General features: G+C 48.8%; 1 protein-coding gene across 1 annotated transcript in view; it reads left to right on the forward strand.

Annotated features, from left to right (window-relative positions):
* Positions 1-22,148, forward strand: part of MOK (MOK protein kinase) — a 60,420-nt gene that overhangs the window by 24,536 nt on the left and 13,736 nt on the right. The window contains exons 3-4 of the mRNA XM_049612127.1: positions 11,860-11,949; positions 13,501-13,571. Coding sequence (XP_049468084.1) covers positions 11,860-11,949; positions 13,501-13,571 — 161 coding nt within the window. The remainder of the gene's footprint in view (positions 1-11,859; positions 11,950-13,500; positions 13,572-22,148) is intronic.

The raw sequence follows: 22,148 nt of genomic DNA on the forward strand, positions 1-22,148 counted from the left end.
GTGACACGTGCACCTTAGGAGAGGCCTGGAGTCCCCATCGGGTTCCGCCGTCAGGCTCGGGGTGGATGTGTAGTTGCAACAGGGCTCGCTCGCCCCTGTCTTGTGAGGAGGTAGATATGAAAGGTGGACCAGACAGACAGCCTGCTGACCTGAGGCCTTCCTGCGACCGTTGCTGCGTCGGGGTGACGTGCTGGCCGTCAGGAGGGATCACACCCCGTCACGGGTGTGCCTTCAGGAGAGTCGAGAGATCTCTGTAACACGTCGTAGAAAGGCTGCATCAAAGAACAGGGACGTGGTTTCCTGGCGGTGAAGCGCAGCCCGGATCCACCACCTACCAGGTCCCTGGCACACCGAGTGCCTCGCCCACTGAACCTTGGCTTCCTTGTCGTGAGGTGCTTGACGACTAAATGAGGGAATGAAGGGCAAGTTGGGAGCAAAGCGGGGGCACGCGGCAAATGTTCGGTAGATGGTAGCCTTCCTTACTGTATGTGCGGTCACGTGTGGGATTTCAGAAACAATTAATGCTCTTTGTCTTAACTTTAAAAGTGGTTGATGGGGCACCTGGGTGGCTCAGTCGGTTGAGCGCCCGACTTCGGCTCGGGTCACGATCTCGTGGTTCGTGGGTTCGAGGCCCGCGTCGGGCTCTGTGCTGACAGCTCGGAGCCTGGAGCCCGCTTCTGATTCTGTGTCTCCCTCTCTCTCTGCCCCTCCCCTGCTCACACTCTGTCTCTGTCTTTCAATAATAAATAAACATTAAAAACATTAAAAATAAGTAAATAAATAAAAGTGGTTGATGGGGCACCTGGGTGGCTCAGTCGGTTGAGCGCCCGACTTCGGCTCGGGTCACGATCTCACGGTTGGTGAGTTCGAGCTCCACGTCGGGCTCGCTGGTGTCAGCACAGAGCCCGCTTTGGATCCTCTGTCTCCCTCTCTCTCTGCCCCTCCCCCACTTGCACTCTCTCAAAAGTAAATAAAACATTTTAAAAAATTAAGAAAATAGAAGTGGTTGATTGGAACATATATTGTTCTTTTAAAAACTCATAAAAGTGAAGGTTTTTAATACAATGCCACTGAGTCAGTGTTACTTTTTAAATTTTGTTTTCTTTTACTTGTTTGTTTAATAATCCCTACACTTAATGTGGGGCTTGAACTCACAAACCCAAGATCAGGAGTCCTATGCTCCACTGACCGAGCCAACCAGGCACCCCGGAGTTACTTTCTGTAAAGTTTGTGTATGTATAGGGGATTACGAACAGGCTTTAGTGTATTATTTTTTTTTAATATTTATTTATTTTGAAAGGACGGGTGGGGAAGCATGAGCGGGGAAGGGGCAGAGAGAGAGGGAGACAGCGAATCCCAAGCAGGCTCCGCACTGTCAGCACAGACCCTGACGGGGCTCGATCTCACGAACCATGAGGTCATGACCTGGGGAACAGGCTTTAGTTTCTGTTGTATAAATAACAATTTCACATATTGGCTCTACTTAAAAGGAAGTACATTTACTCCGGCTAGTGGTATTTTGTCGCTGTTTGATGTACGGAATCCGTGATAGAGTCTCAGGCTAGTTTTGATAGGTATCTGCCAGCTGTGTAATCCAAACCTAAGAGGAAGTGGACTCTGGGTTTATTCACGTGAGTTCTGATTTGCTCTTGATACATAGGTCCAAACCTATAGGAGATTATAATCCAATACTATCGTTATTTATCTAATAATTGTTCCTGCTTAGATTCTTCCAGCTGTGGCTATGGGGAGCTCCTTCAGGTTGGCGCCTATGTTCTTTTGACATGCCCCATCCTTTTTATCTTTTTTCCTTTTTTAACACTTTCATTTCTTCAGATCCTGAAGGCTCATCTTGTATTTTTCCTCCCCTAGAATCATCCATTTCTCCAAGGAGCCCTGGTTCCTTTCATTGGAGAAAGGTATTTAGAAAACGAGATCTTGGCACCAGGGGTGCTCATTCCTACTGGGAAGTCAGTCCCTCTAGACTCAGCAGACAGACCTAGTATGTGTGTGTATGATCCATATGTACACACATCTCTCTTTTTCTCTCTCCACCCTCTCATCTATCTTGTCGGGTAAGCATGAGTCCATACCGATAAATAAATGAGTGAATAAATAAATTGGGATGAGGGGACAATTCTTTATAGAAGGACTCCAGTTAATAAATATAGAAGGAATGAGGGGAATAGAAAATCCTCACTAGAATACCAGTGGTAATTTCTACAGGCAAGATAAACTGAGGAACCCTGAGATTAGTAGGTGAAACTTGCAAGAGAACAGGGTTTCGGCAGAGCCTCCAGTGGTTCCCCCTAACCGTTAATTAACGCGGCGGTTCTAGCATATGTCCATAAATTGTCTGATATCCCTTCCTTCAGGAGGTGGGGCTTACTTTCCTCGCCTTTGAGTGTGGGCTTCACTTGTTCCTGAAGGGTAGAAAATAGGAAGGGAAAGTTAGTAATTTTACAGTGAAAGGCCCGGAAGATACCACCTTAACTAAATGATTAACACCGTCAGTAATAAGCCACATAGATGTCATGTACTTCCTGATACAATGGGATTGAAAAAGCACACATATCACCTCCATCGTGTTCTTTCCTGAAGATCCATAATCTCTGCTTACTTATGAGAATACGTCAGCCCAGCCCAAATTAAGGGGCATTCCGCAGAATACCTGCTTGCTACTCCTTAAAACTGTGAAGGTCATGGAAAACAAAGACACGAACCGTCAGACTGGAGGGTGAGTAAGGGAACATGACGTCTTAATTGCAGTGAGGTATCCTTCACCCTGGAAGAGAAAAAGACATTCCCGGGGAAACTGGGGAAATCCAAATAAAGTGTCTAATTAATAGAATTGTACCAATGTTAATTTTTTAGTTTTGATAAATGTCGTGTAAGGTGTTAACATGAAAAGAGGCTGGGTTACAATAGAGAGCTGTACTATCTTGATAACCCTTGTTAGTCTAAAATGATTGGAGGACGCCCAGGTGGCTCTGTCAGTTAAGCATCCGACTTGATACTGGCTCAGGTCATGATCTCACGCTTCATGGGATTGAGTCCTACATTGGGCTCCTCGCTGAACACCAAGCCTGCTTGGGATTCTCTCCCTCTCTGCCCTTCCCCCACTTGCACGTGCACTCTCTCTCTCTCAAAACAAATAAACTTAATAAAATGATTATGGGGCACCTGGGTGGCTCGGTGGGTTGAGCTTCCAACTTTGGCTCAGGTCGTGATCTCACAGTTCGTGGGTTCGAGCCCCACATCAGGATCTATGCTGACAGCTCAGAGCCTGGAACCTGCTTCGGATCCTGTGTCTCCCTCTCTCTCTGCCCCTCCCTCGCTCACACTCTGTTTCCCTCTCAAAAGTAAAATAAAACATTTAAAAAATGAAGCAAAAAATCAAACAAAAATAACCATAAGTGACCTGGAATGACTCATATTGTTCCTAAGCCCCCTCCATTCTTATTTCTGACTTATAGGAAGAAATGACTCTATAGTTTCTAGAAGAAAGACGACTGCTTTTGGGGTCGTTTCTAGGAAGGAGATTGCTAATAATTTGTTGGATGTTCCAGGGTCGCTGATACTTGGTCCACAAGTTTAATGTTGTTCTTCTGTTCTTTAGCCATGAAAATCATATTTCTAGCTTTTGGAGTTCTGGAATATCTATCACCATTATTAAACAGTTTAATCTTACTCAGTTGAAGAATAATTTTAGGTTCTTTAAAATCCATTTCTGCTCATGTATCACTGTCTAAGTAAATCCTCAAAGTCACCTTGCACAGTCGTGTGGGTGGCATGACAAACGAGAAGCGGCAGCAGGAAAACCACGCTGAGTCACACGGGCAGAGTGAGGCTGGCATTTGGAGCTGCTGACTCCCACCTCTTCCAAGTTTTACTTCCTTTCCTTTGCCTCTTACTGAAATAGAAACGGACGGCGTTTGCAGTAATAGTGGCTAGTGTGAAGTGCAGGCAAGGTCACACAAGCCGGTTCTTTAGTGCCGTGGCAGGAAGGGTCCTTTCGGCTCATGAGGATGGATTTCCTCCAGAGTCACTCGAAGCCTCAGTTCGGGGATAGCGAGTCACTGGCCGGAGGCCTGCGGCGCGGCCCAGGCCTCCCGATCCCTGTTTTGGTCTGTCTTCCCAGTGGTCCCCACCTGCACTCGCAAGCACAACAGTTCATTAGAGCCCTCCCCACCCCACCCCTCCTCCACCCCCACCCCTCCTCCACCCCCACCCCCACCCCCACCCCCACTTCCTTTTTCTTTTTGCTACGATTGTATTCTGTATTCTGCGCATAGAAACACTGTAAAGAAATGGAGTGAGTCTCTTTTAAAAAGAAATTCCATCTTGAACTGTGTAGGCTCTTGCTTTGTATCCTGAAGGAGCGAGACTGACACATACGTGCTACTCGTGGTCAGCACAGGGTCGGGGCCCAGGCTCTGAAGGTAGAACAGCTCTTCTTCCACTGCTGGTTCTGTGACCTGGGACAGTTCCTCACTCCCTCGGTGCCTCAGTTGCTTTGTAGCTACCAGGTAGATGCCTCCCCGGGCTCGACCTCACGGGAGCCTCGCGAGGGTTGACCTGAGGCAGGTGGGCACCCCGCACAGTGCTGGTGCTGTGATCCAGCCATCGGCCAACCTGCCATACGACAGCGCGGGTGAGCGGGGCTTGAAACCTTTTGAAAACCGAAGTGGGGTGCTAACGGCAGTCGTGATGCAGAGGACAGCGGCTGGTCACCACGTGTCTGGCGCCATGCCCAGCCCTGGGTGAGCTGTGGACGTGCGGCATTTAACCCTCGCGGCAGCCCTGCGAGAAAGATGCTGTCGTTGCCTTCTTTCAGGCGAGGGAAGCGCGGCTGGAGGGCCGAGTTCTCTCACCTGCCCGGTGTCACCCAGCTGGCCAGCAGTAGGGCCCAGCGTGGGACCCGGGTCTGTGCAGGGCCAAGGCCTGCGTTCTCTCCAGTGCTCTTGACCGCGGCGGAATGCCGTGCGGCCGTCCGGTCTTGACTTAGTACATGGTTTTTCTCAAGTCCCATCACTGCCTGGTCTTCAAATTACTTTTACCAAAATAAAGTCTGCTTTGTGAGGTTATAAAGAAAGGCAAAGGCAAGCAATCCACGAGTCACTTTAAGAGCTTTTAGTTAATAATATAATCATAGAAAATCTTAAACGTGAACAAAGTAAACGGAACAGTGTGATGAACCCCAGGTACCCAGCAGCCGGAATCAACAGGCCTGTGATTTTGATTTCGTGTGCACGTTTACCCGGTCCTTCCCCACTTGCTTGTTAGCATGTGGGGCTTTTTCTTGAAAGGCAAAATTTGCATACATTACAACGCACATTTCTTTACTGTCTAATATTCTGGAAAACAGATGTTCTCGTGTAATTAAGAGATAGAACACTTCTGTCACCTAGGAAGCTCCTTTGTGACAGTTCTCCACCCCCATCCCAGGCTGCCACTATTCCGGGTTTTTTCCTTTATCCTCTTGTAGAAATTCGTATTAAATGGAATCTTGGAATGTGGTCCCGAGACCAGCTCTGTCGGGTCAGCGTGGACTCTCGGAGGTTCATCTGCACTGTTGCACCCACAGCTGATAACCTTTTTACGGCTGAGCTGCACGCACTGTGACCTCAGCACCCTTTGCGTGTCCATTCTCCCGGTGACGGGCTTTGCTGTCGTTTTGGTTTGGGGCTGCTGGTGGTAAAGCTGCCGTGAGAACTCGTGCACAAGCCTGCCTGGGATGTGTGTCTTCATTCTTCCTTAGGCAATCGCCTAGAACAGCATCTCTGGATCAGAGGGTGGGTGTATGTTTAAAAGAAACTGCCAAGCCTTTTCTCGAACTGATTACACCTGTTTGCATCCCCACCAGCAGAGAAGGAGAGTTCCAGGTGCTCTGTACCCCCACCAGCGTGCGGTGGCGTCCGTGTTAAGTTGTAGCTGTCCTGGTGAGCGCCGTGGCCTCTTCCTGTGGTTAGTTTGCTCTTCCCTGACAGCCAGTGGCAAAGAATGCTGACTTATGCTGTGCTTATCGGCCATTCGTGTACCTTCTTTCGCGAAACGTGTCAGAGTATTTCTTTCCTAAACATTTGAAATCATTCACCTGTGAAATCTCTGGGCCTAGAAGGTTTCTTCGTGCGGAGGCCCCCCCCCTCCCCCTCCCCTCCCCGGCCCCATAACGTTGGTCACAGCGTCACTTGTAGTGGCGACGAGCTGGAAACGGAACGAAGGAGTGGGGCGGGTGGGGCGTCATGGTACGTCTGCACCGTGGGATGTTGAAGAATCAGAACGATGCCAAATGATACAGGGTCCTCGTAGGTTTTTTTTCTTTTTTTTTTTTTTAACGTTTATTTATTTTCGAGACAGGGAGAGACAGAGCATGAACAGGGGAGGGTCAGAGAGAGGGAGACACAGAATCTGAAACGGGCTCCAGGCTCTGAGCTGTCAGCACAGAGCCCGACGCGGGGCTCGAACTCACGGACCGCGAGATCATGATCTGAGCCGAAGTCGGCCGCCTAACCGACTGAGCCACCCAGGCGCCCCTTCGTAGGTTTTTTTAAAGCTCCATTGAGATGTAATTTACATTTCATCAAATCCACCCATGGTAGGAGCAGTTTAGGAAATTTATGCAGGTGTCCAGCTGCCGCCATGATCCCATCTAAGAGCACTTCCGTCAGCCGTGAGGAGGCCCTTGCTAACAAATTCCGTTTCTTTGGGAAACATGGGGCTATTTTGGTTTTCAGTTTTGTGTCACATTTGGTAATTGTGTTTCTCAAGGACTTTGTCTCTTTAAGTTGTCATATTTCTTGGCATACAGTTGTTCGTGTTACCCCCTTTCGGCTTTTTAACATCTAACTGTAGTGATATCGTCTCTTTCACTCCTGATACCGGTTGGCAGTGCTGGTGTTTTATGTCATTTTTTCCTCCATTGGTCTTGCCAGGGGTTTATCAGTTTTATGAATCTTTTCAAAGAATCGTTGTTAATTTCCTTTGTTGTTTGTTTGTTTTCTGTGCCATTGATTTCTGCTCTTCCATTATTGCTTTTCTTCTACTTTGGTTTAATTTAGTGTTCTTATTCTGCTAAAAATTTTTTTTTTTAACGTTTATTTATTTTTGAGACAGAGAGAGACAGAGCATGAACGGGGGAGGGTCAGAGAGAGAGGGAGACACAGAATCTGAAACAGGCTCCAGGCTCTGAGCAGTCAGCACAGAGCCCGACGCGGGGCTCGAACTCACATACCGCGAGATCGTGACCTGAGCCGAAGTCGGACGCTTAACCGACTGAGCCCCCCAGGCGCCCCTTATTCTGCTGTCTAAAGGTGAAAACTTAGATAATTGGTTTTTAACTGTTTCTTCCTTTCCAACATAAGCACTTAAAGCCATAAATACACTTCTAAGCCCTGTTTTCCTGCATCCTATAAATTTTGATATGTTGTGCTTTCTTGTTGCTTGGCTTAAATGTTTTCTAACTTCCCTTGTGATTTCTTCTTTACCCGCGATTCATTTACAAGTGTGTTGCTTAATTTGCAGGTGTTTGGGATTTTTCTAGCTAACTTACTATCATTGATTTCTAGTTTACGCCCGTTGTAGTCAGAGAACAACATGTTCTGGAAGTCTTTGTATTTGGAAATTTATCGAGATTGATCTTTGGGTCCAGATATTCATCTGAGTGGAGAGCATATTCTAGCTCCAGGTGTTAAGTAACAGGTGTTATGTAAAAGCTCGTTAGGTCAAGGTGGTTAACAGTGCTGTTAGGATCTTGGATCTCTTGACTGGTTTTCTGAATGACTGTTGTGTCACTCAGTTGTGTCTCAGTTGTATAGAGAGTATTGAAACTTCAACCCTTTCTTCTTTCTTCTGTCAGTTTTCACTTGTGTATTGAAGCTTTCTTACTTAGCACACACACATTTGTAGCTGTCATGCCTTTTTGATGTATTGTCCCATCACTATGAAGCATTATAGATAGTAATAATCTTTATTTAGGGGCACCTGGGTGACTCATTCGGTGAAGCGTCCGACTTCAGCTCAGGTCATGATCTCGTGGTTCGTGGGTTCGAGCCCCATGTCGGGCTCTGTGCTGACGGCTCAGAGCCTGGAGCCTGCTTCCGATTCCGTGTCTCCCTCTCTCTCTGCCCCTCCCCCATTCATGCTCTGTCTCTCTCTGTCTCAAAAATAAACGTTAAAAAAAATTAAAGAAGTAATAATCTTTGTTTTGAAGTCTAGTTTGTCTAATATTAATATACCCACTTCTTCCCCTTCAGCTTAGGGACTTTCTTCCTGCGGACTGGATCGGTTAGATAAACTTTTCTGTAAAACCCTTCCAATAAAATGAAGTGTTGACATTTCAAAATTAATATTTTTTATTCTTTATTTTTATTTTTATTTTAATATTTTTTATTCTTTAAAGACTTGGACCCGGTAATATAATTTTTCCAGTTGCGGAAAAACGCACGTATGGGGGATCTTGTCTCTTCCTTTTGGAGCAGAGGCTGCCTGCGCTCCTCTGTGTCCAGTTACACGATCGTTTTGGTCTCCAGCAGGACAGTGAAAACGAACAAAACCCTGAATGTCACCTGACCACAAAATTCGAAGCAACTCCAAGGCGCAGAAAAGTGGTTAATTCCAGTTGTTAGATATTTTTCATGATTTTTAAAAGAACAGGGTTTATTTGTATTTTATTAAAACAAAATATTGTTGGGGCACCTGGGTGGCTCAGTCAGTTGAGCGTCTGACTCTTGATTTCAGCTCAGGCCATGGTCCCAGGATCGTGGGTTCAAGCCCTGTGTTGGGCTCTGCTCTGAGTGTGGAGCCTGCTTGAGATATTCTCTCTCTCTCTCTCTCTCTCTCTCTCTCTCTCTCCCTCCCTCCCTCCCTCCCTCCCCCCCAATAAAATTTAATAAAATATTGTTACTTGAACAAAGCTAGTGATACTTAGATGAAAACGTCTTTTTAAATATATTAGTTCATTATTTCTGAGAGAAATGTCTGTGGAGACACGAAAGAATTATGTCTACAATAAGCAATAATGTCTTTCAGGGTATGATAACAGGTTTTCATATTAAAGCTGAGCAGAGTGGATACTTGTTCGTCTCAACGACCAGGCTGTTTGACCCTCCAGTTCGGAAAACTTATTTTTTTCCTATAGGGTGTTCGGAAATCAGAGCTACTGCCGGCTCCACTGGTCTCTTGCTCTTTCCACCAAGGCAGGGTTTCCCAGCCTTGGTACTGCTGACATTCGGGCCCAGGTTATTACTTATTGTGGGGCCTGTCCTGGGCCCTGTGGGATACTGAGCATCAACCCCGGCTGCTGCCACTGAATGCCAAATGGAACAGTATGTTACAGAACCTGTGACAGCTAACGGCGTCCCAGACATTGTCAAACATCCCCTGGGGGGCAAGGTCCCTCCCCCGTGAGAGCCACTGACCTACGGCATGCCAGGGGTAGAGGCATGACAGGCACAGGCACCGGCTGGAGGTGGGGTCTCCAGCAACCTAGCCCTGAGTCAGGAGACCCCCCCCTCCCCAAGGTGCGGGACCTCGAAGAGGGGCTCAGTGGTCTCCTCCAGTGCAGACCCCAGGGAGAGGGATTAAAAGAGGCTCTTCCATCGGTTGCCCATGTGCCCCCACAAGAGTGTTTCACTTGATCTTTCTTTCTTCCTATTGCCTGATTGGTGTCTTTGTTCACCTCCCCTGTCCGAAGGAAAAAAGGTGTTCCTATGATGCCACTCAAAGGATGGTCTGGAGCGGTGTGTTCTCTGGAACCCTCGTTCTAAGGGTTGGTGACTAGATAGTTTGTAAGAAGTGATCCTAGGGCAAAAAAGTTTGGGACATGTTGGTTTCAATAAAGGTAAACTTTTGTGGGATTTTTTAATGTATATTTATTTTTGAGAGAGAGAGAGAGAGAGAGAGAGAGAGAGTGAGCAAGCATGAGTGGGGGAGGGGCAGAGAGAGAGGGAGACACAGAAACCGAAGCAGGCGCCAGGCTCCAAGCTGTCAGCGCAGAGCCCGAGGCGGGGCTTGACCTTACAAACCACGAGATCGTGACCTGAGCCGAAGTCGAACACAAACCGACTGAGCCTCCCAGGCGCCCCGATTTGTAGGATTTTTGAAAACTTTTCAACAGTAAAATCAACAGTAGTTTATGGCTTTCCAAAAGGAGCTGGAGTGGGCCTATCTCAAACTTTCTGAGCGTCCCAGGTCACGATCTTGTGGTCCGTGAGTTCGAGCCCCGCGTCAGGCTCTGGGCTGATGGCTCGGAGCCTGGAGCCTGTTTCCGATTCTGTGTCTCCCTCTCTCTCTGCCCCTCCCCCGTTCATGCTCTGTCTCTCTCTGTCCCAAAAATAAATTAAAAAAAAAAACGTTGAAAAAAAATAAAAAAAAAAAAAACACTTTCTGAGCGTGAAGTTCCTTGATAAAGCATTTTCTAGAGGAAGAATGTTCCATGGGACATATTTGGGAAGCATTGTTCTAAAGGCATCTAGGGGAGGCCGTGATGCTGGCGAGGAGCAGGTGGTGGGGTAGGCACTAAGCTGACAGAGTGAGCGGAGAGCGTCACGATCTGGTCTCTGCACACGCCAGGCCGAACACGGTGGTCACGAGAACAGCGAAAGACTCCTATTCTGGGTAGTAACCGGCTATCCTGAGCCTCTTGAGTGCTGACCCTTCCCACCTCCACCCTACACCTGGCCCTTGGCCGGCACTCCCCAGACCTCTCCTCTCTCCAGAGCTAAAAGGTCGGTACCTGGTTCAACAGGGGCCCCCTCCGTAGGACCTTGTTCCAGCACGGTGGGCTCTGTCTTTTCGGGTTGGTTGTTGACTGTGATGCACAAGTTGCTAACATTTTGCAGATGTCGTCCTGGGTGTGAGGGAAGCAACAGGGGAAAGTAAATGAAAGAGAGTCTAAAACTTTTAGTCAGAAATATCCTTACACTCAGACTATTGAGGCTTTTCTCATATACCAGGCTCCCATTTGTTGGCTGGCACGAGACTTAACATATTCACACTGATTTAAGACAGTAATAAGACACTATTGGGTATAACTGCTCTTTGAAGAACCAGACAAAATGCTGAGCTTTACACTGTATATTAAAAGTTGGCAGAACGGAGTTTTGGCAGTTCAAAGGAAGAAGACTATTCCCACAGTTAGTTCCTTTCAGAGCCGAGGCCATGGAAGTCTCTGGTGGATCTAGTCGTTTGATTGGACATGACCACGACCACGACCACGACCGTGACCGTGGGCCCGTCCATGGGGGGGTCATCTCTTGGAAGCGGTCTCTGGAGTGTGGTGACAGCCGGCCCATCCCCATCTGCTTCCGTCCCACTCACGTTGGCGAGGTTTGATGTAAACGGCGCCTGGCAGACCCGTCTTCGTAAAGAAGAGCTGGCGGTAGGTAAGTCACACCTGCCGAGGGAACGCCAGCCGCCCGCTGAATGAAAGAAAATGTACGGCTTTCGTGAAAGATAAGGAAGATTAGCGTGTTCGTGGACATTTGAAATGGGTATTTTCAGGGGGTATTTCTGTTGCTCAATTGGTTAGTTCCCATAAACTGATTAATAGGAAATTCTAATGTTTGTTTCCATGTTTACTAATTATAAAGAAACCACTAAGGTATTCTTTCAGGAACTTCGATGGGAAAATTTGAATAAATGTCCAAAGCCATAAGAACCTTGATTTTTATCAGATGATGCAGAACGAGACATGTTGAACGTCACCTGCTGGCGGGAGAAATACTGAGTCGATGAACTTGCTTGCAATATGTATGAGGTTGTCCGTTGTGATCATGGGTAATAAATAATGATTGAATAACCCTAATCTGAGGCTGACTTGAATTATGAATTAGTTATTTATTTTTACCCACGCAATAGTATCGAGCAAGTGAACAGTCTACGGGAGATACAAGCACTGAGGCGCCTGAACCCACACCCGAACATCCTCACGTTGCACGAAGTGGTTTTGTAAGTATTCCTGGGGCTTTACAATGATCTGCATTTGATGACAACGATCAAATCTCTTTTTAAGGAAGAAAACTGTGGTAGACATTTGAAATATTTGCTTTGTAGCTCAGGGAGTAATGATTCTCATTTTATCTTAAGTCACGTATTTATTTGGACAAATGTGTATCTGATTCCTAACGTGGAAATACCTTCGTTTAGGTGATTCCCTATCATAAAAGTGGACAGAATTCAAACGGTTCCTCTCCCGTAGCTCAGTGAGGCTTCCTTGTAGGCAGTGGCCTGTGCATCCGAGGCCTCGAGTGTGAGTTATGGGCAAATGGGAAAGCACTGTGGTCCTACATCAGGGATTGTCATGTGTCAGGGATTGTCCCTGCCGGCTGTCATGTCTGCACCGTGTCAGGTAGTGTGACCCCCCCCCCCCCACCTTACTATGGTTGCTGTAATTTGGGGGACTTGTCACTTGTGTTCTAATTATAGATTAGTCTCCTTACGTGAGGCTCACCTACCCATCAGGAAGGCAGGGCACACCTCACCTGCAGGTGCCGGCAGTTCCGCACTGCCCTTCTGGACTCTGAGCCGGGAACTCGGACCCAGGGTTCTGGAACTTGCCTTTCTGTGCGCCCTGAGAAGGTGCACGCTCCGTGAAGCTCTCCGTGGCGCTCCGGGCCGCTTTAAAACCAGCCGGGACACTACGGTCTCTGACGAAGTGCAGTGGGTTTTCATCAGGGAAGAGAGCAGTTTGAAACTCACAGTGGAATGTCTTGTCATAGCCGCGTGGCCTCCTGGCCTGGAGCCCGCGGTGCGCACTGGTCACAACACCGCCCACTGCACGCCGCGTCCTGGGCACTCTCCGGGCCTGCGTGTGCGCCCCCCTCCAGGCAGCCCCTCTGGAGGCGACCTGACTAGTAGGGTCCGGAGTGACACGTGCTCCTCTGCCGAGGGCTCAGGGGCCTTCAAACAGGGCAGTGTCAGCTCCAGAGAAGCTGGCAGCCCGGCCAGAGGCCTCGGTCCCCACCCCGTGCAAGGCCTGGACCCCACCTGGGCTTGGGGTGACCCGTCTTCCTCCCTTTTCCCCTGACTGGTTTGTGGATTTTTGTCTCCCCATCATAATTTATCCCAGGTACATGGAAGAATCTAGGTAAGTTAGAACTAAATTTGCAGTCACGGAGCATGAATTAAATTCTTTCTCCTCTGTTTTGCTTAGCCGACTCTCGACCTCCTTTCTCCTTTCTGCCAGTACTTAGTTCTATATTTTTAAGACACATCTCATTAAAAAGGGGGGAAGCATTTAGAATTTTTGCTTAAAGTGGGATTTTACTGTTATTATATTATATTTTATTTTATTTTTACTGTTATTTTAAATTAATTTTAAATTAATTGACTGAAATAATTGACTGAAAATCGCAACTTCTGTTTCAGTCACTATGCCCCAGGCTTTGAGGTGGGAGAGCTTTATGTTTACCAGAAATGTGCACAAATGAATTAAATATTTGATGATAGTTTCTGATTAAGACAAGAAAAACATTTTTAAAAACCTGATTTCTTCTTCAGTGACAGAAAATCTGGTTCTCTTGCACTAATATGTGAACTTATGGACATGAATATTTATGAGCTAATACGAGGTACGTAGAATAATTTGCAAGCTAATCTAAGATCTTCTTCTAAAGCCTGTCGTTCACGTATACTTTGTTTTAGTTCTGAAAATCCTCAGTCACCTCTTGGGAGGAATTTTTCTGGCAGTCTCGTCTCCTCAACACAGGGCAGTCAGTGAGAAGTAAAGCCATCTAGGTCCAGGCTGGCAGGTGACACGGGTGCTCAGGCCTTCCTCACCTCAGGTCCCTGCAGGGGACGCTGTGCCGCTCCAAAGGTCACTCTGGTGGCTCTGCCTCAAAATAAGGCAAGGCTTGTCCCCCAAGATCCTCCCTCAGCCGAGAGACGACCACCTTCTATTCAGATCCTTATAAAGTCTTTCTCCCGCGTTACAGGATGCTCATTTATTTACTTTCTTCTGAACGGCAGAGCTCCGTTCAGGAAAGCACAGCGCCCGAGTCGGCCTCAGTCGGGGCTGGTTTGGGAGGCTGATAGAGGGCACCTGAAGGAAAATGGAGGCGGATGGTTGGCCCACGTTCAGCAAATATCCCTGGGGGTCTGACTGCACAGTTGTGTTAGATGTCAGGACAAATGAGCCTCGTAGCTGTCCCTGAGAAAGCACAGAAAGTGTGGTATTTTACCGATCGATCACACGGTGCCGATCGGACAAATGAAAACAGATTTGCCTTGTGTTATGTGAGTGACTGTTTATGGCTTGAAAGAACAATTTAAAAACTGCTGTATTATCTTAAACAAATCAGGCCAGACCAAAGGTGGTATGGAATGTGGCATGTAGCATTTTTGAGATCAAGAAGCTATTTTTGTGATGAGGGTGACCCTGGTGTGGAAGAAGCACATGAAGAGTTGGAATAAAATTGTGATGAAGTCAGGATGTGGGGAAAAGCATCATTATCAAATTAGTAGGTCCTAGATGCGATTTGAACTGTGTGCTTTAGTAGCTCACTAATAAAATAAATAGTAGAAATAGGCAAGCTTTTCTACACCCACAGAAGTTGATGAAGAGCTTTTGGATCTTTTCGAGAAAGTAGGAGATCGCCTTTTGTCTGGGCATGTATGGTATTTCCTATGTTACAAACCTTGTGTATTTTATTCATACGTAAGCCCGTCCACTCGGGGACCTGTTTCATTGCGTTTTGAGTACAATGCTAACAAGGTTGCCAGGTTTCTCAGTATAGAACCTATTCGGAATAGAGCCATTGGCTAGAAGGAGCTTCTAGAATTCGGCCCACCAGCAGTAACGGGAAGTGACAGGTGACGGTCCTACAATGGGGGATGAAACTGAAAATATAAAACGGGAGGACAACAACAGCAGCACCACCGCAGATGAGCACAGTCTGGGCAGCCGGAAGACCCCAGATGCCCCAAGATGGCTTAGAGAACGCGCAGCCGCGGGCTGGACCGCGGTAAGCCTGCCGCGCCGGTAAACGTGATGGAAGCAGTAGGAAAGTGAAGAAAAGATTTAAAAAAGGTTCCCAGTTAGAGGAGAGTTTTACTTTCAAAGAGTAAACCTTAACTGATCTGGAAACTTCGCTTGTTAAGCATCGATTCCAAATAGTCTGGATCCATGAGGTGTTGCTCAGGATTACATTTTCTCCCACGTCCTGTGGGATGTGGATTGTTCACTCTGCTCCTCCCTGTACATCTGTCTGCCGGAGTGTCAGGACAGGGTCCCCGGTACAGTCAAGACAAACAACCACCAAACTTCATTATTTCATTATGTGAGCCCACATTTTGCTTTTTTTTCTTATTAAAAAAATTTTTTTTAATGTTTATTTTTGAGAGAGTGAGAGAGAGAGAGAGAGAGAGAGAGAGAGAGACAGTGCGAGCGGGGGAGGGGCAGAGAGAGAGGGAGACACAGAATCCAAAGCAGACTCCAGGCTCTGAACTGTCAGCACAGAGCCCAACACAGGGCTTGAACTCATGGACTGCAAGATCATGACCTGAGCGGAAGTCGGATGCTTAACCGACTGAGCCTCCCAGGTGCCCCTGATTATCCCCATTTTAAAGATGGAGAAATGGAGGCGCGGGGAGATAAGTACCTTGTCCGAGGTTATGGACATGCGGTAGACACGAAGTTTGGACTTAGCCTGTTCCAGAGTGCGTGTTCTCAGCCACCACACATACGGCCTCTTGACAACCCCCTTTGGTTGGCACTGTTACCATCTGCACTTTACGGACAAGGAGACCGAGGTTTCAAGGATTAAGTGATAACCACCACACCCCACTGCTCCTCTGGGTCTCTACTGCTGGCCCCAGCTCAGTGCCTCAAATGAATGGGCGCCTGCTAACAATTTGTTGTTATTGATGGTCACGGTGGTTTATTGAAAACTGAATCAGTCACTAAAGCTTTTTGTACTAGAGTGACAATTCATTTTACTGAAATGACTGCTCTCCTGGATGATGAGAATGTTGAGTAGCACCGTCAGATGCGGAAGAACCAGTTAATGGCCCAAGAGAAGGATCGCCCGGTCTTGGCTGGATTGTCTGCTTATATGCACGGCAGCGTGCAAGGTCGGGCAGAGGTAGAGGAGAAGGACAGAAGATGCTTTTTTGATAAACAGTGTAGAGTCTGTTGAAGAGAGAAGAGAAACTATATGAAAGTCAAAATCATTAGAGGCGAATTGCTGGGGAAATTTTCTCTTTACCCAGTAGGTGTCAGATGAGGCGGAGATGACTGGGCTTTACCCGGAAGATTGGGGGAAGTAGGCAAATGCAGGCGAGGGTGTCTCATTCACTGCTACATGCTATGCACTGCTCTGGAGGTGGACCCAGTGGGGAACATGACAGACACGGTCCCATCCACGTGGGCTCGCGCTCAGGAAGACGGAGACACTGAACAAGTAAAGAAATGATCAAGAAGGAGATCAAGACAGGATAAGTGTTACGAGTGAATAAAACAGGTCCCATGTGAGATTGATGGGGACAGAGTGTTCCAGACAGAGACAAGTAGTGCAAAGGTCCTGAGGCCACTGTGAGGTTAGGAGGCCAGTGTGGCTGGAGCACTAGGAAGGAAGTTAGAAATGAGGTAGGTAGGGGCCAGGAGGCAGGGAGGGCCAGGGTAAGAATTCACGTCATTCTAAGTTCAGTGGGAAGCTTTAAGTGGGTTTTAAGTGTTTATTTAATTTTGAGAGAGAGCAAGCAAGCACGAGAGGGGCAGAGAGAGGGGGAGAGAGAATCCCAAGCAGTCTCCATGCTATCAGCGCAGAGCCGACGTGGGGCTCAATCCCACGAACTGCGAGATCATGACTTGAGCCAAAATCAAGGGCCGGACACTCAATCGACCGAGCCACCTCGGCGTCCCACATTGACGGGTTTTAAAGCAGGGAAGAAGCATCTTTTGATTGGGGTTTAGACCAGTGTTTCTAAAACTATAGTCGAAGACCGGTTGTTTGTTCGTTTGCTTTTTCCCAATGTGTTGTGGACCGGACTTTTGTAAAATACATAAAAATTAATTACCGGAAAAACAGTCATGTGCTTGGATGTCACAGCGGCGTTGAATTGCCGTACAAGTTTCCGGTCACTCTTAGTTTTTGCCGTCTCCTCCTAAACCAGAGACAAACAGCCCCCGGACTGGTATCAGTTCACAGACTGTGCTTTTTAGAAGCACTTTTCTGGATGCTGTTTAAAGAATGAACGGGCCACCGGAGGATGTACCGGTCGTCCCTTCCCATTGCAGACAGCAGCCTCTGTTCTCGCCAGTGTAACCCCAGGGGACCCAAGTGACACGGATGGCTCCGCAGAGTTGCCGGGACGACTGAAGAAACGCTCGGGGCGTGGCCTCCAGGAAGGAGCTCCCAAAAAACGACTCTGCAGGATTGGGCTGCCCCGGGTGCTGCTGCCTCTGCCACAGACAGGATGCCCCAAACGAAGGAGCCGCTGCTGCTGCTCCGGGCTCTAGAACCAGGCCACCTTTGCCCGGGCAGGAGGCGCCCTCCGCCAAGATCCGCACTCAGAGCGGATGCTCTCCCTCCTCTCGTCTGTCCCTGGAACTCGGGCCTGAGTCCTCTTTCTCGAGCGGTCTGGTCCGACGGACGCAGAAGCCAGTCACATCTGGAAGTCCCAGCCACGAGCGTGCCTGGCCCGCGAGGTGGCGGTTGGGACGGGTCTGCGTTGTGGTGGGGAGACGGGCAAAGAGATGGTAAAGGTATTGTGCCCGCTGCTCCCTTGGGAAGAACTGTCACGGAGCTGTCCACGCAGGGAGGGCGTAGCTGGCGTCCCGGGGCACCAGCCACACCGCCGGCGATCCTGCCGTCCTGGCCGGTTTATTCGGGCGCGCTGTGCTTATGGCGCTGGACATCTGCCACCTGCAGCAGGGGAGGGCTGTCTTGGAGTTGATAAGGAAAGACTGGATAAGACTATAACCTGGTTATGGAGGCATCTATTATTTTGTTATTGTTTTAAGTTTTTATTTATTTAGGTCATCTCTGCGCCCACGTGGGGCTCGAACTCACAGCCCCAAGATCAAGAGTGGCATGTTTTTCTGCCCGAGCCAGCCAGGCGCCCCTAGGGGCATCTAGTATTTTAATGCATATTGTATCTGATTCTGTTCTTGTTCTTGTTCTTCTCCTTCTTCTTTTTTAAACTGTTTGAAGTTAAATGACCGTGCTTTTGTGAGTGGCTACTTAACTGTGCCCCCGCCCTCCGGTGCCCGCCTGGAGCCGTGGGTGGCTGCTCCTTCACCTCGCCTTGCCCCCTCTGTCGCAGCTCCCTCCTGTCTCCTTGATCTCCCACGTGACGCCTGACATGCGTCTGCTCCCCTGGTGCTTGTCCGACTGTCCGCCGGGGCATTTGCTCTCTGGCGGTGGGGCCCTTGCCGGCTCCGTCACGGGTGTCCTCTCAGTGCCCGGCCCTGCTCCCGGTGTGGCTCGGTGTGTCGTCCACCTGGGTGACGTTCATAGGCACTGAGTGTCGTAGGCTGTTGTTATTGCCAGGAGCACGTGCCGTGCAGCTCGTGTGCGGCTCGTTCACAGAAGAGACGGTTTATTGTAAAACCTCAAATTTCCTGCAGGAAGCTCAGTCAGGCCTCTTGGGAGGTGGGGCCAGGAAAGGTCCGGCTGCCAAGGCCACCACTGACCGTCTCGGAGCCACGTGGTCCTCTGCCCCTCCTCCTCTGCGTGTCCCTCTCCTCTTGGCAGACTTGGCCACTCAGACCCTGAGACCCTCCACTGGCGGCAGACGGGCCAGGCCCAGAAAGCCGAGTCGTTGGCCACCTCCCGGAGTGCTGGCTGTTCCAGGTCCGGTAAGCTGGCCTCGTCCCCTTAGGGTTATGCCTTTTATTTTTTAATTTTTTTCTTAACATTTATTTATTTTTGAGAGAGAGAGAGAGAGAGAGAGAGAGAGAGAGACAGAGCACGAGCAGGGGAAGGGAAAAGAGAGAGGGAGGCACAGAATCCGAAGCAAGCTCCATCCGAGCTGTCAGCACAGAGCCCGACGTGGGGCTCAAGCTCACCAGCTGTGAGATCACGACCTGAGCCAAAGTTGGACGCTCAACCGCCTGAGCCACCCACGCGCCCCAGGGTTATACCTTTTAGAGGCTGTGGGTGGGGCAGGGACCTTGAAATAAATCCGTGACATTGGGGAATGAACCAAGTGGGAAAGAGCAAGACAGGTTCGATTTGACTGCAAACATAGCATCACAGTTCCACGAACAGCTTGGGCGGTGTGCCTTATTACGATTCTTATTAAGAACTACTTTGCCTGACATTACAGTGTCAGATCAATTCAGTTGTATTTTTATACTTCATCGATCTGACCCACTGATTGTAAGACGCAGAATTTTTAGAGGAAACGTTGCCTGCCAACTGTGACACGTAGCTTTCTTATCTACTCAGAGCAGTTTTAGTTCTGTGCTTACTAAAAGAGCTCTTGGGATCTATTTAGACTTTCCCGCGTATATAAAAAGGAAAGTTGAAGTGAGTAGATCTGTTTTGGCATTCCTAACACTTCCTTGAAACATTCTGACACCGTGATCGACACCTTTGTTTTCCTTAAGCTCTCGGTCTCCATGCCATTCAGACAGGGTGTGAGTGATACCGCATTTTTGTCTCCTGAATTTTCTCCCAAGCCCGTGTCGCCATCCTGTTAGTTGTGATGCTGTTGCTTCTGGGAAGCGTGGCTCCAGTTGTGGCTGTGCTGACACAGCACAGGTGTCCCCTGTCCTGTGTATTTAACGATGGTGGGTCCAGGTCAGGCCCGTGAGCCTCGGTCCTTGTCTGTGAAATGGGAATAAACCTAGTGTCTCTTGGGATTGTTGTGAGGAGCAGGTAAGATAATGTGCCGCGTTTAGGGCAGGGGCCACTGCACAGTCTTCAGTAAACACGGATCGCCGTCATCTGCGTCGTCACGATCGTGTTAGCACCGCGTAGTGTGCGTGCATCTGACCCTCCCACCCCAGGTGCTTGCCTCCCTTGTAGAGGTGAGGAGGTGGGATTCCACAGAAGTTCCAGCACTGGCTTAAGATGAGCCGGGCAGAACCAGGGGGCTCATCCTTGCGTTTTGCCAGGGATGGTTCGGGCTCCGCCGAGTCCGACATCCCACCTGCTACCTGCTGCATTTGCCCGGGCCCTGCTGGACCCCGCTATGTGCCTCCAAGCCTGGCCGGGATAGCCAGGCACAGGCCGGCGGATGGGGTCTCTTGTGGGACGGGGTGTGTGCCGCATATTCTGTTACGATGCGGACTACCCTGGTGGCCATGTTCCTTCCATTCGTACCGGCAGCGAATGCCAGAGTTTATTATTGTGCTCACAGAAACATTTTCTACAGTATTGATATAGTATATGACACTCTTTAGAATCCTTTTTTAGAGTTTATTTTGAGAGAGAGAGAATCTGAAATGGGCTCTGTGCTATTAGTGGGGCTCGAACTCACGAACTGTGAGATCATGACCTGAGCCAAAATCAGCTGCTTCACCGACTGAGCCATCCCGGCGCCCCCTTTAGAATCTTCTTAATGAGGATATTTGGATTAAAAAAAAAAATAGCTGGCAAAAATGAACTCGGTCGGGACGGCGCGGTGTGTTGGTGGTCAGTAAGGCTCCCACAGGAACTTCGAGTGGTTTATTCATTGTACCACCTCCGTTTGTTTCAAGATGTTTGAAAACAAGAATCTGTTAGGAACCCAATACAGTCTCGGGCCTGGAAGGTTTAGGACCTTGTCTTTGAAAAACCGTTCTAGAGAATGGATAGTCAGCCTGCTCCTGGTCAAGGGTGTGGACTCCGACGGGTCCGAGCACCATCCCACTCCCACGGTTCACTCAGGAGGCCCCTTAGGTAGGCGGGGATTCTCACGGCGGGGTGGGGGGCAGGGCTATGAACGGTGGTGGCAGGGGTACAACGAGGAAAGGGAGGGTGAGCCCCAAAAGAGGGCTCTTCTGCTGGGGGCTGAGGGCAGCCGAGAAATGCAGATTCCTGGCCCATGTCTCTGGTTTTGAGATTCATTAGGTCTGGGTTTGGAGCTGTGAGTCGCCATTTTAAAGCATCCCTAGGTGATTATGAAGATGCGGTGGGTTAGACTTCCCCTAAAAGATTCCACTTTGCTGAGGGCGAGTTCGGATAACTGGCCTGACAAGCTTATGCTGGAAGATCTGGGCGTGTGGGGGAGGCTGGAAGGGAGCTCCCGGGAACAGAACCGCATGAGCGCAGGTGTGTAGCAGGAGAGTTTGGAGGTAGGGACACAAGCATCTGCAGGTGAATTTGGCTGGCTGGGGCGTTCGGTAAGCAGGAGGGGTGTGGTGGAGTGTGCTTCCCGAAGTGAGGACCCAGGCCTGGCAGCTGCACCTGGGAGCTTGTTCAGAAGGCAGCTTTTGGGGGCCCCACCACCCACCTGCTGAACCTAGGGGTGGGGTGGGGGGCATTCTGTGTCTTCACAGGCCCCCGGGGGATTCAGATCCTCCTGAAGCCTGGGGGCCCCTGGTTGGGAGGGTAGGGGGTCCTGAGTGCCGAGCTAATTCAGTGGGCTGTGAGAGCCACACTCCCCCCCCCCCCCCCCCCCCCCCCCCCCAGGACGAGGACTAAATTTCAGGAAGCTTCATCCAGTAGCACATGTGATGAAGAGCGGAAATGTTGCTTTCTTTTCATCTTCATACAGCTAAGAATTTAATATAAAGTTACAGAATTACTCAAGCTACGGAAAGACGACTAAGTCTTAGTTTAATTCTTTTAAACTCTAGAAAGTGGGTGATAAATTATGTGAAACAGAATAAAAAGATTACAATATTATATGAAAGAATTGTACTTAGACATTTTGTAATTTAAATTACTTTCTATTAGCATAAACGGTTTTGTCTAGTTATGAGAGAAAAAGAATAAATTTATTTGACATTAGAAATGGCAAACTTAAGACCAAAAATGTCAAATGGGATGTGTGCTCACGGAGGGAAAGTGGTTTTCTGGATTGTTAGGCCAGAACAGTCGTGTTTCGGATTTAAAACTTAACGAGGGGCGCCTGGATGGCTTGGTCTTAAGAGTCTGACTCCTTATTTTGGCTCAGGTCGTGATCTCAGGGTTGAGTTCGAGCCCTGCATCAGGCTCTGTGCCTGCTTGGGATTCTCTCTCTCTCTCTCTCTCTCTCTCTCTCTCTCTCTCTCTCTC

This window comes from Panthera uncia (assembly GCF_023721935.1).
Source record: "Panthera uncia isolate 11264 chromosome B3 unlocalized genomic scaffold, Puncia_PCG_1.0 HiC_scaffold_1, whole genome shotgun sequence".
NCBI lineage: Eukaryota > Metazoa > Chordata > Mammalia > Carnivora > Felidae > Panthera > Panthera uncia.